Here is a 17,208-nt window from a genome sequence, read left to right on the forward strand (position 1 = left end):
TAAGTCTTATTCATTCCTGGTTGGGAAGGATGACAGCCAGGCCGAGAATGCCAAGTGGTATGGAGTGCTTTTTGCCTCAGCCTGGGCTCTGTGGGACTGCATAGTCTATCATCAGAGTATATCCAGCAGGGACATGAGCACCTTGTCTCGGCAACCACACGCAGTTCAGACTGTCAACAAAACAAGAGCGCTTAAGATCTTTCTCATGGGTACTAATCAAGCTAGTATCTTTGCTTGGTGTCATGACATCATTGCCTTTATGAGGTAAAGACAACACACGGTATATGTTACAGTAAAGTTTCCCACTGCATAAGTAGTCTAGAGAGGAGCATTCAGATGCCAGTAATGTGTAACTGTTTGTAATGAAGGCCTTGGGTTTAGAAAGATGAATGCAAGTTGAAACAAAACATCTGCTCTTCATGGCAGCAGTGAATTAGAGAGGAGATAAGGATTGCCTTTCCCTGGCTGATATGAAATGCGATTTTGTGAGCTAAGGTATAGCTGGTGTGTGGACGCAACAAGGGCTGACACATTAAATTTCATCAAATCCGGCTTTTTTTTTAATGTTGCTCATCTATCCCTCAGCGTCCCACGATTGAAGACAGTTATGACGTCAAGGGAAAAGATGTTGCCACATTCTTAAGGAGTGTTAGTAACCGTTCTTTGTAGATTGCACTGGATGGCTTCCTGAGCAATCTTGTGCCGTTTCAAGCGTGTCGAAATGGATCAGACACAGTGGCTGGTAATCACGGAGGTGAAGTACGTCAGATTCTGTCAGAATATTTCTCTGAAAGAAGACCAAGATTAGAGAGTTCTTATTTTTTCATAGTAAATGAATAAATGAAAAGCAAAAATAGATTTATGACAAGCTTATGTCTGTCAGGACTAGGGTTGTTATGGTGTCGTGGTTTCAGTCACGGTGTATGATCAGATGGTTAACTCACAGCTGTCTGTTTCAAAATACCAATTAAATTGCATCTCTGTCTGTTACAGTCTGCTTTCTTTTCTAAACGAGAAATTTCCTTATTCCACTGGTTCTCATTCCTTTTGTGTATGACTGCAACTCTCCAGAAATTTCGCAATTTGCTTCCTCCCTCAGGACTAAATCATACTACAGCAACCTCCGTTTCTCCATGCAGGAGACACGGACTGCACTGAAAACCCTGTGTAATCTGCTCCTGTTGTAAACACGTTACATTTCTATCTCTGTTGGTGCGCCTAGCATGTTTGAAACTTTAGTATTCATGACAGCTATCAAACACAGATGAACATTGCTTTGCTGACTATAACTAAGTGAAACATCTGTCTAGTTTTGGCTAAGCAGCTCTGCATAAATTCGTTTTTTTTTTTCCCAGGTGCACCGCAGTTTCTCGTCGGCGTGCTGTCTTTCCGCTTATAACGACAACGTGATAAATACAGACAATCCCAGAGATTTTATGGAAAAGTCATTCTGAAAAATATCTTTGTAGAAAAAAAGGACAATTAGTAGATTTGAACGTTTTCTGTTAAATATACGAGGATGACACTTGCAATGACACTTTTGTCAAAGAATCGATGGATAATTTTTTTTTTTTTTAATTTAACTGTCACCGCCAGCTTGTGTGTGTTTTAAACAGAAGATTTAATATTGTAAAACTGTGATTTTTTTTTTCAGACTAGTTTATCATACCATTAAAGGACGCAGCTGTAATTGGTAGCCTGGAGGACATTCCTTTTTAATTGAGGCCCTGTAGCGTGGAGGCTCCATGCCCACTCTTGTCACTGGTCTTTTATTAGGCTAACTGTCTTTGAACAACCTTCACAGCAGAAATGTAGCTGATAGACATGATGGCTGGTAGATCCAGACAAATATCACTTCTCAGGCATTAGATTAATCCTACACTGCAGTGGTGTTGGACCTGCTTTTAGTTTCAACTTCATTAACTTGAACTGTTAACAGGCCACTACACAATTCACAATCTTGGATTTTCTATTTTTTATTTACTTATTTATTTATTTATTTATTTACAGTATACCCCAAATTCGTGCGCCTTCTTCTTTCTCCATTTTGTGTGAAGGGAAATCTATGGCCTTTCTCTCTCTCTCTCTCTCTCTCTCTCTCTCTCTCACACACACACACACACACAGTGGTGTAAAGACGCACAACAGCGCATCCGCTCGCCTCCCCATTGACGTCACTTCGAGGTCATGTGACCAGGCGTGAACCAATCAGAAGGATGCTGTCGAAGCGCTTGGTTCCTTCACCGAGATAGAGAGAGGAAAAAAAAAGAGAGAGACAGAAAGGGGAACCATGTCTACAAGCGTTTAAAAAACAAAGCCAGCAGAGGTTACCTGTCGCGCTTTGGATTGTCTTTTAGGCTGACGTTAAACGCGGTGTTGTGTTGGAATACCTCAGAGGAATATACCGTCGTGGAGAGTGACAGAGTGGATATGGATAATGGCCCGAACATATTGAATAGCTTCGTCAGAGGAGGAGGAGGAGGAGGGAGTGCTACAGCGCGAGGAAAGAGGATTCAGAGCGAATAAAGGCAGCGAGACTAAAAAACTAAAACAAAACAAACACTCGGACTGCTCTTTATCATAGCTCGCATTTCATGTAGACGGCTTTCACAGGGATTTCTGAATGGCTTGTCGGTTTTTCGCCCTCGCTGCTAATAAAACGACCGAGGTCGAGTCGCGGTAGCTCTCCTCTCTTCTCCTCTTCTCCTCTTTTCTCCTCTCCGTCCCAGTAAAAGCCTGCGCTAATCACCGAGGCGACCGGTTTAGCCTCTCAGTGTTTCCGTGTGAACTGACCGCTCTGCTCGGAGCTCGCCCTCGACATGGATTTTAACGGCAGCGGCTTGGGCAACGAGCTGCACAATAACCAGACGTACCAGTGCGAGGAGAGCAAGCCTCTGCTGGAGCCGGAGGGTAATAATAATAACAGTAAGGTGGGCGCGGGGCCGTGCCGCCGGAGCGCGCTTCACTGCAGCGGTGGTGGTGGAGGAGGAGGAGGAGGAGGAGGTGGAGGTATGCGCTATAAACTCCTGCACGAGGGAGACATCCAGGTGTGCGCCGTCAAACACCCGCGCACCTTCCTGAGCAAAATCCTCACCTCCAAGTTCCTGAGGAGATGGGAACCCCACCACCTCACCCTGACCGACAGCAGCATCGTGTCTGCCACGGTAAGATCCCGTGATCTCTCTCTCTCTCTCTCTCACACACACACACACACACACACACACACCTACCTCCTCCCCCTTCACGATAGCCATGTTGAACCACTGTTACAGCAGCTACGCTATTTCAGAAACAAGATGTCGAAGAGCACTGTGGCTTTGCTCCTACTGCACCTCCTCCGCCATATCATTTGCTTTAGAAAGCCAGAAAAAAGAAAAAAGGAAAAACGGCCACGTAATTGAGACGCCGTGTCCTTGTTTCCTCGTTCCTCACATTCAGATTGTCAGCTGATAGGAGATGATGGCTACACTGTGGCTTTGTCTCCAGCCTGGCATTCACAAGGACCATTCCAGCTTTCCTCAGCCTCCATCCACTGGCTCATCCATCCATCTGAGCATGTTGATCATGAATACAGGGCTTGATTAAACCATTTTGTCCATCTGAACATCTTGATCATTAATAAAACCATTAATAAAGGGCTTTAGTAAGCCTTTCTTTCTATCTGAACATCATTAATAAAGAGCATCACTAATCTTTTCCATCCATCTGAACACTTTGATCATTAATAAAACCCTTTAGAAAGAGATTTATTCATTTTTTCCATCCATCTGAACACCTCGGTTGTTAATAAAATGCTTTATAAAGAGATTTATTAATCTTTTCTATCCATCGGAACATCTCCATTGTTATTAAAACCTTTTATAAAGATATTTATTCATCTTTTTTGTCCATCTGAGCACTTTAATTGTTAATAAAAACCCTTTAAGAAGAGATTTATTAATCTTTTCCTTCCATCTGAACAGCTCGATCGTTAATAAAGCCGTTATTTTCGCACAGTGAAAACCAAAACGCTGCTGGTTGACTGTTTTGTCTTTCTTTTTTTTCAGTAAAGGCCTGAAAGGAAAGCAGAAATGTCTTTAAAAGCTACCAGCAGCACTTGAAATTATAACATCTAATGGAAGCCAAAAGATTTTGAGGCCAATTTGATGTCCATGCATAATAAGTTGTTTTGTTTTTTTTTTAAATGCACATTTTCTGTGTTGAATATATTTCGGTATGAATGGGGCCTTCTAGGATATTTAGTCATACCACCGTGGGTTAAAGATGAACCAGATTCTGGGGAAACAAAGCCAGACTGGTTTGTACATGTTTACACATTTTATGAGATGGAATAAAATGTAATCATGTAAACAGACATGGCAGCTGATCCTACACTGGTAGTTTAGTCCTGTGCGTCATGTGGATCCTCTTCTACCATTATAGTGACTACAAAAATAGATGTTTACAATGGATTTCAGTTTAATTTAAGCCAGTTTTGAGCGAGTGTGGTGTGGTGCACCCAAGTTTAGTCAGCCAGTCAGTAATAATTAAAGGCAAGACCTTTTATTTATTTTTTTAAGCAGTCTTTTACTGATGTCACACACTTTTATATCTCACTCCCTTGCTTCATGTTGTGCCGGTGTCAAATCAGTGACTCATGGTTCACAATAAATGTATTGGAGATATGGTCTTGTTGAAACACGTCAGATAGACGCAGCACAGGCAGCGTACAAAAGGCATTCGACATGCTCGTGGAAAAGTGGATTGTTTTTTTATCAGAATCAAGACTTTTTCAATGTAGTCGTGCTATCAGAGTTCTGCCTAAAATGGTTCAAAATAACCCGTGTTTCCACGTAGGCGTAATATCAGTGCGTTTCCCATGGATGGGTTTTCGTCCAGGTTTTTGTTGAGTGACTATATTTAGTTCCTGGATTTTTTTTTTTTTTTTAAATATATTCATGAGCTTGAAAGATTGTTTCAGGTCGGTCTGGTCTAACTTTGGCTTTAAATCTGTAGGCTTTACTTCATATACCATATCACAGTGAACTGTTTTGGCAGTAAGAGTCAGCTGATTGCCCTGTTTTCTCTTCTCAAGCTCTCTAGGCTAATAGCTGTTTAGCAGGTGACCTGTGTTCAGTTGACCATAGCTAATAGAAGGGTAGTTGACTGTGGCTAATGTTTTCTTTTGGCGAAGGTTAAGATGTTTTACTTGGCGTCTGTAATGTTTGTAATTTAAGAACATTCCCCACATTTGTTTCAAGCATTAAACCTCTGAACTTGTGCTCTTTCGAGTGATGCAATTATATTTTTTTCCTATAGCTCGATGTTTTTTCCATTTCAGACTGAAGTAGTGTGTATGTGATGCTAATCTAACAAAACGTAGCATTTTACTTAAATACCTTTTCATCCATCTCTGTTTCCACCAGACGCAGTACCCGGTATTAAAAACCAAAGCCTGTGACATTTTATAGCTTTTTCTCAGGAAATGCTGTGTCTTTTTTTTTTTTTCTTTTTTCTTTTTTTTTTTTTTTTACATCTGATCTCACTGAAAGATATGAAAGATGTGACTCACTGTTTTCCTTAAGCACAGAGGACCTACATGATATTTGTGTAATGCTGACATATACACTTCCTGTCAGCCTTTCATGAAAAAGACACTAAAAAGCTTTTCCTCCTGAGGTTCTTGCGTGAAGCTGTTCTGTCATAGATGGAAGAAACAGTTTGGTTTACCCATCCTGCCACGTGTAATCAGAGTTTTTCAGTAGGATCAGATCAGAATAGCCTCATGATGAAATATAACACCAAGTGCAGGAACTAAAGGAACTGCCATTGTCCTGGAATTAACGAGATGAGTGGAGGGTTTTCCAGGATTTTATGGTAAAGCTGGGTTCAGTATGAGCCGAATGCTGGAGACAGAAAAAGGCCACAATAAAGGAAGGGTCTTAAGACACTGCTATTAAATCCACCACTTTGTTTGCCACAGACATCTCTAATCAACATTCTCAAAATTCATCTGTACTAAAATGTTCCCCATGTTCTTTAATCAGTGCACTTTTTTGTATCTTGTTGTCCAAATCTCATTCAGCGTCTTGGTAATTATCCAGATTTTGGTTGTTATGGTTGAGATAGAAGAGATGAAGCACCTCTTTTGTTCTGCACAGATCTGCCATTACGAGGACATTCTCAAACACTGGCACGTATCCATGTGAACTGTTTTTCATATTTCCACTTTTGGCCTACAGTAGTATTTGTTAGGGGATTTTTTTGCCACGGTTATCTGACAGGCCTGGTATGCTTACAATTGTTTCAGTGCAATATATTTTAATAAAGAGTCGCATTAATTTGCACTTAATTTGTGATAGCCTAACTTAGTAGTAAGTTTCCTCTGGTTTATACTCATTGTCAATAAATGAAACTGAGTTTCTTATTGAACATAGTGTATAATTTTATACATGGCTTTTTTTGTTTTGTTTTGGAAATGTTAAAACGGTTATATTTTAAGGACTAGTTGAAAAAGAAAAGAAAAAAAATCATATTAAAATTGCAACAGTAGGCCTAATTCGTTCCATCGTGCATTGTTTATTAACAGCCTCAAATCTGCTGAATGAATCAGGTAACCCTTACATAAAACCAAGCTGTGATACCCTCCCCCTCATTCACTGGGACCACTGAGCAAAGCCATAGTACCACATGACCTCGAGCACGCACCTGAAGCACTGTGTGTACAGATATACAACGTTGGAAAGCTGTGGGTGAACAAATCCCAAACCCAACACAAATTTGTCTGGAATAAACACTTCATGCGATGTACTGAATATGAAATTTTAGCAGAGTGGAAAAAAATGGCAAACGCTACAGCTTGCCATCTCTTGCTTTCAGACAGTGATGTGCTTAAGATGGGATATAAAGATCATAATCAATTCTGGTTTTAATTCATTTCTCTGCAGTGGACTGGCAAAACTGAATCCCCACACTCGGGTTAAAGAAAAATCATTTAATTAGACATACAGTTTGGTCACACTGTGATGTCTAAAATCACACATCCAGTCTGTGGACTGTTTAAAGCTGCTTCAGCCTTCAGTGCAGTCGGTCTGGAACAGAAAGTAAGAGCATAAATAAAGAGTGGTGAAAGAAAACGCAGCTGATCATATGGCACACAGACTGCATCAGCTTCCTCACTTGCCGTCATGTGAGAGCAGCTGGAAATTCCTCCACGGCTGGAGGAATTAGTTTTTATTTTTACTTTTGTTATTGAAAACTAATTTAAAAAAATTATTAAAAAAAAGATATTGCTATATCTCCGAAAAGCTTATTATGACAATATAATTTATCACAGTATTGGTGTTATATTGTCATATCGTATCGCCCAGTCCGAATTCCCACTACACCAGATTAGCATCTGTAGCTTTATATACTAGAGATCGAAAATAAATATGTTCATAGAACAAAATTAAAATAATGGGATGCACCAAATGTTTGGCCACCAAATATACTCAGTCAGAAATTTCAATAATTAAGACAGCGTTACGCTAAATTAGTAAGGATTCCCAATATTTTGACTGTTTTTGTGCTTCTGAGTGGGTTATTGACAATTCGTTTAAACAGCAACAGCATGACGTTCTTCACAATGAGAGAGCACTACACACCAGTCATCTCTGTAGTGGTACTCTGTAGCTAATGAGTTTCAAGTTGTAAGAAAACGTCAGTAGTAACCGAGGTAAAAGTCTCAAACTGTATCTCTTATGTAGAATTGGTGAAGCACTGAAATAAACATTTGAGGCCAAAGAGAAAATTGTGAAATAAATTGCATCTACGTGTGAAATTCTAACTTTTCTTTTTTTTTTTTTTTTTGTACAGATAGTATACTGATATTAGAAACTCTAGGTATTGGAGCAACAGTAAGGTGTGGCTGTAGTGTTGAAACCACACAGCACTTTGGGGCCCAAAAAGCAGTCAATCAATAAATTCTTTGCAATAGTACAAAAATGAATAGGAACACATTCTGCAGATGTTTGTCACTTAGCGGTCGGTATTGAGCTCTGTGTTTCCTGAAATTTGGCTTTGGACTCGATCTTTTATTTTATGCATTTAGTGCATAAGTGCAGAAGTCCATAATAAGTGCACTCTACATAATTCTACATAAGACGTACATTTTTGGAGTTAATAATGATTTATCTCAAATGTGGAACAATCATTAGCTACAGAGTAATGATTATAGAGTAGACATTACTGATAATTAAGCAGATGGTGTATTATTGTGTCAAGGGCCAGACTTTTTTCATGGACTGCTGAAGGTTTTTCAGTTATTTTGTAAACTGTCTATTAAAATGTGATTGTTTAGTGAAAATGAGAGCGAACTGGGCAACAAAGGCTTTTAAAGCTGTCATAACTGGCTTTTCCATTCAACTATTTCATGTCGTCTGAATTTGCAAATTTGTTTCATTTTCTAAAAATAAAATTGATGATGATGATGATGTGTGTGTGTGTGTGTGTGTGTTCCAGTATCTCATGACTGTGTGCATTTGGCTCATTGCGCCTCCTCAGAAATTCACATAATTACAGGACTTGGAAACAGAATGGTTTGCATTTTCTTTTGCAGGCTTTTTTTTTCCCCCCCCCAGAAATTTGCTTCGAAATTGCAAAACATTTGGACAGAACCATAATTACAGAAATCATCTGTATGGATCTGTTCAAACATTACATTTAGTTTCAGTTCTAGTCAACCAGAGAAAGGCTGGTTACCTATCTACAGGTAACATCTCACATGTTACCCCATTACAGTAAATGTGACGAAACAATACTAAAAGTATGAACAGTGCAGTGTATACCAGAGAAGGGTTGTGTAGCATGCTATACATGATATCAATAATGATATATGAAATGCCAGGCAAAACAGTAGTGCCGCATTAAAAAAAAGGACACTTTAAGTTAATGTCTACAAAAATATGTTCTTTAACACTGAAAAAAGGAAATAATTCTGTGAAATCTGTTGCGTATATATTTTTAACATAAATTTTTAATTGTTAATGAAGAAGTTATTAAAAAGAATAGTGCCATACCATGATATTTATTTATATACATATATAAAAGTGTATTGTGAGATATTTTATCATGATATGGATATTATGCTGTCATATTTCCCAGCTTTATACCCCTGGCAGTAATTTCTAGGTTCTGCCATTCGAGTGCGTGACTCTGTGGTGTTCCTATTCTTCAGAGAAAGAGTCATGTGATATTTCATGTTATGATCGGGGTTTTTTTGTCATATTGTATTCAAAATGTGTTGCTGATCTAACTGACATTTTCACCGTCATCAGAGTGAACATTTCTTTAAAGGTATAGCTGAGAGGTTGGTCCGTGTGCCATCACTTTCTTTCTTTCAGCCAGTGCTCTGCTTAAAAAAGATAAAAAAGATCTTAACTAATCTAGCTGACATTGCATCATAAAGTAAAATAGTCAGTCAGTGTCATATTTATTCACTGCATGTGTAAAAACACCTCAGATTCTTTCAGTTAACTGAGAACAGTAGTAGTTTCAGGCGAATGTCAGTTTGATTTTTTTGATACTCTTTTAGATCTGCCATGTTTTTTGTGTGTGGCTTTTTGGGTTTTACCTGGTCTACACCGTTTCTTATATCTAGATTAGATTTCTGTTTGCTACCTTAACACCATCCAGACTTTATAACTGTAAATTGCAGTCAAGTTTAGTTTTACCGTGATGCTGTATTTAGTCTCATTAAAATAAACGATCATGCATTTTAACACACACGACCTGTTTTTTAAGGGCTGCACTGAATATTTGATAATTAAATAAATTCAAAAACACTAAAAACATTCTGTAGCTGCTGTAAGAACTCTGTAAGACGGCTTGACCAGCATTAAGCTAGCTGTTAGTAAAACAAAGTTGAACCACAGCTGATATGTTTACTGCAGCCTCCATAAATGTACCATGTGTCGCTCTTTCCAGGCCACATTTAAGTCTTAACACCAGACGTAATCTGAATAAGTGTCCTAAACTGCACCGGTCTGCTAGCTAGCATTGCTGAGAGGCTGGAATTGAGTGTAAGTAAATGAGTGTGTGCTAGCTGTCTCTCTCCGACCCCCCTGCAAGCCCCCTCCTCTTTTCTCACATTAGTTTTTTCAGTTTTTAGAAACGCTCTCCTGTCTTGATGTATTTGCTTGAAAGGTGCGGCTTCGTATGTTTGCATGCATGGAGAACGTTTTGTTATTAATTAATCAATGAAATTAATGAATGTTCTGTTATTTAACTGTATGTCTGACTTGGCTAACATTAGGCAAGTATATATTTAACAACAGTTATATTACTGTTGTAAAACTATTGTTATAACTATTATATATCATATATTACAATATTTATTAATGAAATGCAGATTTTTGGCAGAAATTAGTCAAAAATGGCTTTTTTAAGCCTTTTAAATCTATTTTTCTGTCAATATCTTTTGCCTTTTTTCTGTTTTTATATATATATATATATATATATATATATATATATATATATATATATATATATATATATATATATATATATATATATATATATACTGTTTTTGGTGAAGATTCTAATGCTAATGATAATTCAATGGTAATCTTAATGGCAATGATGATTAGCCATTGATTAAAAATGCTGTGCCAGTCACCGCAGACAACTTTAAATGGTGCAACGGCTTCTGGAAAGAATGGTGCATGTATGTGTGTGTGGTTTTACATAAAAGTTTTTTGCACACTTTCTGAGAAAATTGCTGTACGCAACACATGTTTTTCCTACAACAAGAAGAAAGAAATTGTGCATTTTCTCCTGTGTACATTTTAACTAAAACAGATGAGTGGCAGCCTTTTCCCCCCTTGTGCCTGGTTGTTGCCGTAAAAACCCCACATACTCTTGTGCTCTCTGGTTTTTACTTTAGACAAGTTATTTGTGAAAGGACTGTATTGAAAAGGTGCTGCATCTCCCCCACGAAGGGACTTCACATTATTCCTCCTCAGGGCTGGCAGGTTTGCACGCTGTGAACATGAGGTAGGAACAAACAGTAACAAAAAGTTTCTGATGAGGCGGTGAAAAATATGTGTGAATTAAATACACAGTCATTAGATTGTCATTTGATAACCATTTATAATTTATGCTTTTTGTTACGTCTGTGTCGTTTTATCAGTGAAGCAAGCATTTTGACCTTTAGAGTTTAGAGTTTGGTATGGGGAGTGAATGTTATTGGATGGATCTTAGTTGTTAAAGAAGGATGAGAGCAGAAACTTGGAAAATACAGTCTGCTGTAAACAAGTTGTCTTGTTTGGACAAGTTTATATTGTAAGTTTGTGTGTTAATGGGATCGTGTCTCACAGAATTGCCTTTTTGTGTGATTTATATTCTACCGTTGGTTTTGTTTTATTCCATTGAATGAATTCTTTGAGCTTTTCTTATCTTTATAGAATATTTGAAACAATATCCAGCAGAATATTAAAAATAAAGAACTAAATCAGTCAATAGTTGGAGGCTTACTGTCAGTGGCTGACCATCTTCCAGTAAAAATTTATTTATTTATTTTTTTTGAAGCCTGGTTTATATTAGAATCATTTTGATTGAATCGTTTTAACTGATCTTTTGTCAGTATCTGGATGTGTCCTGATGACGTTATGTTTCTGAAGTATACAACACATTAGAAGCACACAAAGAGCCCTATAGTCAAAAAATTGAAGTAATATTTGAGTCATGCAGAACAGTCATCTTAAAACAGTGCTGACACCAACGGTGACTCTTTCCATCGAATTCTGAACTCCATTTTAGCAATCATGGTTTATCATCACACACACTCATTGGAGATTATTTCGGAGACTTGTTCATGCTCAGGATGACAGTTGGGGTTGTGTGTGTAAATTTAAACACAAGTAGCTTCATGTCATATTTTGACTTGCTGTCAGAAGGACCAAATCAATACAATCAAAACAGGAAAAAGTCAAAATGTGAGGTTCTGTGAAAGGCGTCTGGATGAGGATGAACAGACCATGTGTCAGAGGTGAAAGTCACATTTTTAGTAATTTCATGAGGTGTGAAAATTGTTTTCTTTCCATTGTTTTCATTCATTTGTGAGGTTCCAGTTATTTTTAAAAATCCTTAAAAGATCAGTATAACATTAGGACATATACAAGTGCACATACAAGAAGTATAACAGTTGAAAACATTCATGGACATCATTCTCAGTCTTCAGTCTCAGTCTTCAATCTCATGTAGCATATTTCTCTCATGTAGTGCTTCTCCATCTCTCTTCTTTTGTTTTACTTTTCTTCTAGTTACAGTTCTCATTTGTTGTCTGTATCAGTCATTCATCAGTTTCATCCAACACGACAAGCCTCGAGTAAACTTTCAGTCGTAACAATCAAACATGTTTGAAAATATTAGGAGGCCCATGATCAATCTGGAGTGAGATCATCTTTGTCGAGTGAGCTTCCGACCTGGAAATGTGCTTCCAATTTTAAACATTTGTCCAAAAGGAGAAAATGTGAGATTTGTGTTATAGATGTGTCATTATCCATGTGAAGTGTCCTGTTGATTGTGTACAGAACATTTTCTGTTTTTTCTCACAAGTAAATTAAGATGTCTTAGCTTGTGACCTGTACAGTTAGCTAAATGTACATGGCCTGAGCCGTTGCCTAATTTGTACTTCTGTTTGCCTTAAAGTGATTCTACTTATAAACAGAGCTGAGCTCCACCACTATATAAAGGGTTGAACAACACTGTAGCTAACAGCTATACAGAAAGGGTTGTGGGTTTTTTTTTTTTTTTCAGTTTATGTCGACAACAGTTGTTGAATGTAGCAAAAGACTAGTTTTTACTTCACTACAGAAAAAAGGGGTAGCATAAAGTGAAAGAGGTAAAGGAAGAGGTAAAGTGGTCAGCGGTCCATTTCCACCACAGCTGAACAAAACTATGAAGGGCATTTAATGTGTTTTGTCGTAAAGTGTTATTTGTCCCCAAAATGCTGTACACACATTAGTGGCAAGCGTGTATATTTTGTCTGGTTTGCTTTTTAGCTTATCCATGTAACTGACAACAAAAGGGTCACATGGTTCTCACAATCAAAAACTAGTTCCACAAATTTTGTATCACGATGTAGCAGATCAATATCTGTGTGATGCCGAATCTCGTGGCCGCATCATCTGTTGTTTTAACCGTGCTGCCCTCGAGCCTTGGTGCATCCATCAAGCATAAATCAAGCATTTTGTTCAGTGACTGCAGCTCTTTCAAATCCATATGACAAACAAAATGAAGACAAAGAGCTCGCTGGGAAGAGTGATCTGTCCTCAGTCATGTGGAATAGGTTTTTTTTTTAACAGTACATTGAGGGATTGTTGCACTGCTACCATACAAGTTTGTGGCACAGCACCTCGAAATTGCTCACAACAAATTAATTGATTTATCAATCACTTAAGAAATTTGTAGAGCTTCTTTCTTGGTACCTTATGTTTCACAAAAATGTACTTTTTGTTTAATTTAAAATTAGTCACTATTTTAGTATTTTTAGATTGCATTTCCGTAACCGTTTTAGATTGCATTTCCGTTCACGTCCAAAAATAAAATGAAATATAAATTGATTAAGTACAAAAATGATTTAGGTTATTTTGTCCAGTTGATGACAAGATGGAAAAAGAGTCCGTAAGTGAAGGTTTTTACTTCTCACTCTACAGTATACTTAATGATTTCATTATAAATTTGGTGAATAACAGCTCTCACTCAAATGCCTGTGTTCTCTCGGAGTTTATAACTCTTCTAACATTTAGCATCTATAGTACGTTGTGAATATTGCTAGCAATCACAAAGGGCTCTATGTAGTGTGCATTGCGTGTATTAGGTTGACATGGCAAGCTTTCTAGCACTTGTGTTAAGCAAACAGGTAGTGTTTGAGATAACACACAGATGGGTTTATGTTTTCCCCGTTCTATTAAAGTGTTTATCGCCTGCACAGTGAGGCTGATTATTAGGTATCGTGAATGCCTCGTGTTTGTTAACAGAAGAGTCAGAATCAATGACATGCAGTGGTTTCAGTATCTGTATTAAAATTGTTTCAAATAATTCTTTAATTTATAATATAATAAGTATTTACTTTAGTTTTACGATTGCAGATGTCAACTTTTTTCTATAATTAGCTTCTTATTGTTATCTGTAGCTTCTGTTTGAATTTAACCCCAACTGCAGCAAATGTTTTTTTTTTTTCTTTGAATTTTTTTTTCCCAACTTTTTTTTATTTATTTATTTTTTGGCCATTTTCTTCTGGCAGATCTGAGATTGGCAGAAATATATTTGTTAGGAATGATGTTAATGTTACCAGTCAGAATTCGCCATCTGCTTATGTCTTGGCTTTTGGATGTGCCTAGATTCTGCCTTTGTACAGTGTAGATCATGATTATTTCACTTGCAGTGCAGCTGCTACTGCATAAACTACTGCACTAAAATAGCGTATCTAAAATGCAAAAAAAAAAAAAAATCACAAGCAGAGGCTGAGTAGGCAGGAAAGAAGTCACTTTCTGTGGTTGGGGTTAAAAAGGAACTGACATAAGCAGATAGCAAATTCTGACTGGAACTTTTGGTAACATTGACGTCATTCCTGCCAAATATATTTCTGCCAATCTCGAATCGGCCAAAAGAAAATGGCAAAAAAAAAAGTTCAAAAATTCAAAGAAAAATGAAAACAGATTTGCAGCTGGTGTTAAATTCATAACAGAAGTAGTAAGCCACTCGCTGAGGACAGTAAGACGCATTTTAGTTTATTATATCAATCCAGTCGTGATGCGCGCTGCTTCTGCATGTTTACATGCAAATTTTCGCATGCACACTGCAGATTAGTGCAGCTTTTTAAATCCTCTGGAAAGTGGAAGTAGCAGTGGATTGCACACAAACCACATTATTAGCTGATTTTACTGCCAGATATAATTACAAATATACATACACCAACACACCACACAGCGTTCATGATTTATGTGTAAAACCAAACTACAAACAAAGTGCTAGTACTAGCACTTTTCCAGAGTTGTTTACATTACCGGCGAGACGCTGCTGTCAATCATTATGCAATCTGATACGCCCACACAGTTCTGATCAGAGACAGAAAATTGTAACTTTTTGTGGCAGTTGTAAAGACTTTTGTGGCATTTAGTTATAATTAAAACGTAGCTAGGGATATTAATTTCTTCAATCTACTACTGATGTATTCTTGCTAGAAGCTCGATCTTTAGTACTCAAAAGTTTTTTTTTTTTTTTTTTGTTTTTTTTTTAACATTTGAAAGTGATATATATATATATATATATATATATATAATCATGGCCATGATTAAATTTATGCAAAACTGAAATTGATGCAAGTGCTAACTGTACCACATGTAGGCACATAATGACTTGTCTGCCTTATGTTTCTCCTTCTCTTTATGTGTACGAAGCTTTTTTATTGCCCTCAAAGGTTTGCCTGCAACATCAGGTTTTATTGAACCTGTTCGCTCTCACCAGGGCTGAGTTGATTTAGATTCCTGCTCGTTATGGCGTGTACTTTGCCTCCGCTGGGCTCTGCAGTTTACTTTAGGTGTGCATCAGACACAAGACGAAGGCAGCCAAGCTCAGTGGTTTATTCAGATCCTTACACAGTGCCAAGACACTATTATGACAAGCCTCTTGTATGGCTGTAATTCTACATCATCAGATTTGCATTTAGTTTGCATTTACATCATTTGTGTGTAACAGTGTGTTGTGCTGTTGAGTCATACTGTTTAGAGTGTCTACTTGTGTACTTTATCTTTCATCAAGGTCCTGGATGTTGTTTCTAGCATTTCAGATGAGAATTTCTTTGGAAACAGCATAGCAACTCCTCCATGATATCCACTCGGGGGCTTTGCTTACGTATCTTAAACTCCTGTTTATATTCATATCCAAAATAGGAAATTTGCAAAAAATCTAGATCTGTCCATCATTTCCAGGGAAAGGATCTGAATATACCGACGTTCAACCCCCACCCCCAACATCTTTTTCCATCTGGATCTCCCTGGTAACAACAAAAAAAACATATGTCTCTTTTTCATCTTTGTTTCCATGGCAACATGGCAATGTGGCGACAAGAGCTGTTCAGCTCCTCTTTAAGGAAGAATTGCAGCATGAAAAAGAGGCTGAATGTGATGAACCAGAGGGATACAAGGAGCTTGGGGAGGAGGAGGAGGAGAGTGCAGTAAGAGAGGGAGATGGCCACAGATCGAAGTGAGAGCTAAAGCAGAGTTACCACGGCGAGCTGCCGCTCAGGATACTGTCACTATGACAACCTGGCCAAGAGGTTCAGAGCCGTGCTGTACGCTCACTCCCATGTTCACGTATTGACTTTTTATTTCCCCCTTTTTTTTTTTTTTTTTAAGAACGCTTCTGCTTCCGCAATTGAATGTTTTTTTTCCACCTTGCGTGGTCATCGGTCTCTTCTCACATGCCGCACGTGTTGAAGGTGCACATTTAACTGCAGCAGCAGAGGGAGGAGGGCAGACAGGAACAACAGCCAGTTGCTCCATCATCTAGAAGAGGAGTTGTAAATAAAAGAATAGCCCATTCGATTCTGTTACGAAAGGAGAGATAGAGGGAGGAATCGCATATTTGTTCGAGAGAGAGACAGCGAGCAGAAGCGAGACATGCAGAATGAGTCAAAGAAAGGAACAGCTTGTTTGCTCTGTTGAACTGGGTGGCTGACACAAATACAGGAACTGCGGTTTGGTTTGAGTCTAGAGGGAGGGCAGTGCAAATCAAGTAATAGCCTTGTTTGTTCAACATCAGGGGGAGGCCGCATCTAATAACGGAAGAGCCTGTAGCCGAGCTATAGAGGCGGGAGGGAGGCTAATAAAGGAACAGCTCCAGTGTTCTATTGTAGAGAGATGGAGACCGGGAACAGCCTGTTGACATTTGAAGCCATGTGACCACAAGCACTACAGGCAGGATCTGGTGAAGCTGAAAAAAAAAAAGAGATCCAGCGGCCTGGGTGATGCATAACGAGAACACAAACTTTTTACAGTCAATCTGAGATCAGTTAAAGCGGACAGTTATAGTGAAACTGAAATAACCACAAAGGAGATGTTAAGAGCAGATGATTGGAACTTCACTTCTTTAAGATGTTTAAGGTGTAAGCAGTTTTTCTAGTTCAGAATGTATGCAGACCTCTTCTAAACAGATGTCTGAATACTTTCCAAAACCACTGTATGT

General features: G+C 38.2%; 1 protein-coding gene across 1 annotated transcript in view; it reads left to right on the forward strand.

Moving 5' to 3' along the window:
* The first annotated feature begins 2,175 nt into the window (after positions 1-2,175).
* The window catches only part of cmip (c-Maf inducing protein), a 30,174-nt gene continuing 15,141 nt past the window's right edge, over positions 2,176-17,208 (forward strand). Inside the window, exon 1 of the mRNA XM_026927673.3 lies at positions 2,176-3,164. Coding sequence (XP_026783474.3) covers positions 2,820-3,164 — 345 coding nt within the window. The 5' untranslated portion in view covers positions 2,176-2,819. The remainder of the gene's footprint in view (positions 3,165-17,208) is intronic.

This window comes from Pangasianodon hypophthalmus, chromosome 6 (assembly GCF_027358585.1).
Source record: "Pangasianodon hypophthalmus isolate fPanHyp1 chromosome 6, fPanHyp1.pri, whole genome shotgun sequence".
NCBI lineage: Eukaryota > Metazoa > Chordata > Actinopteri > Siluriformes > Pangasiidae > Pangasianodon > Pangasianodon hypophthalmus.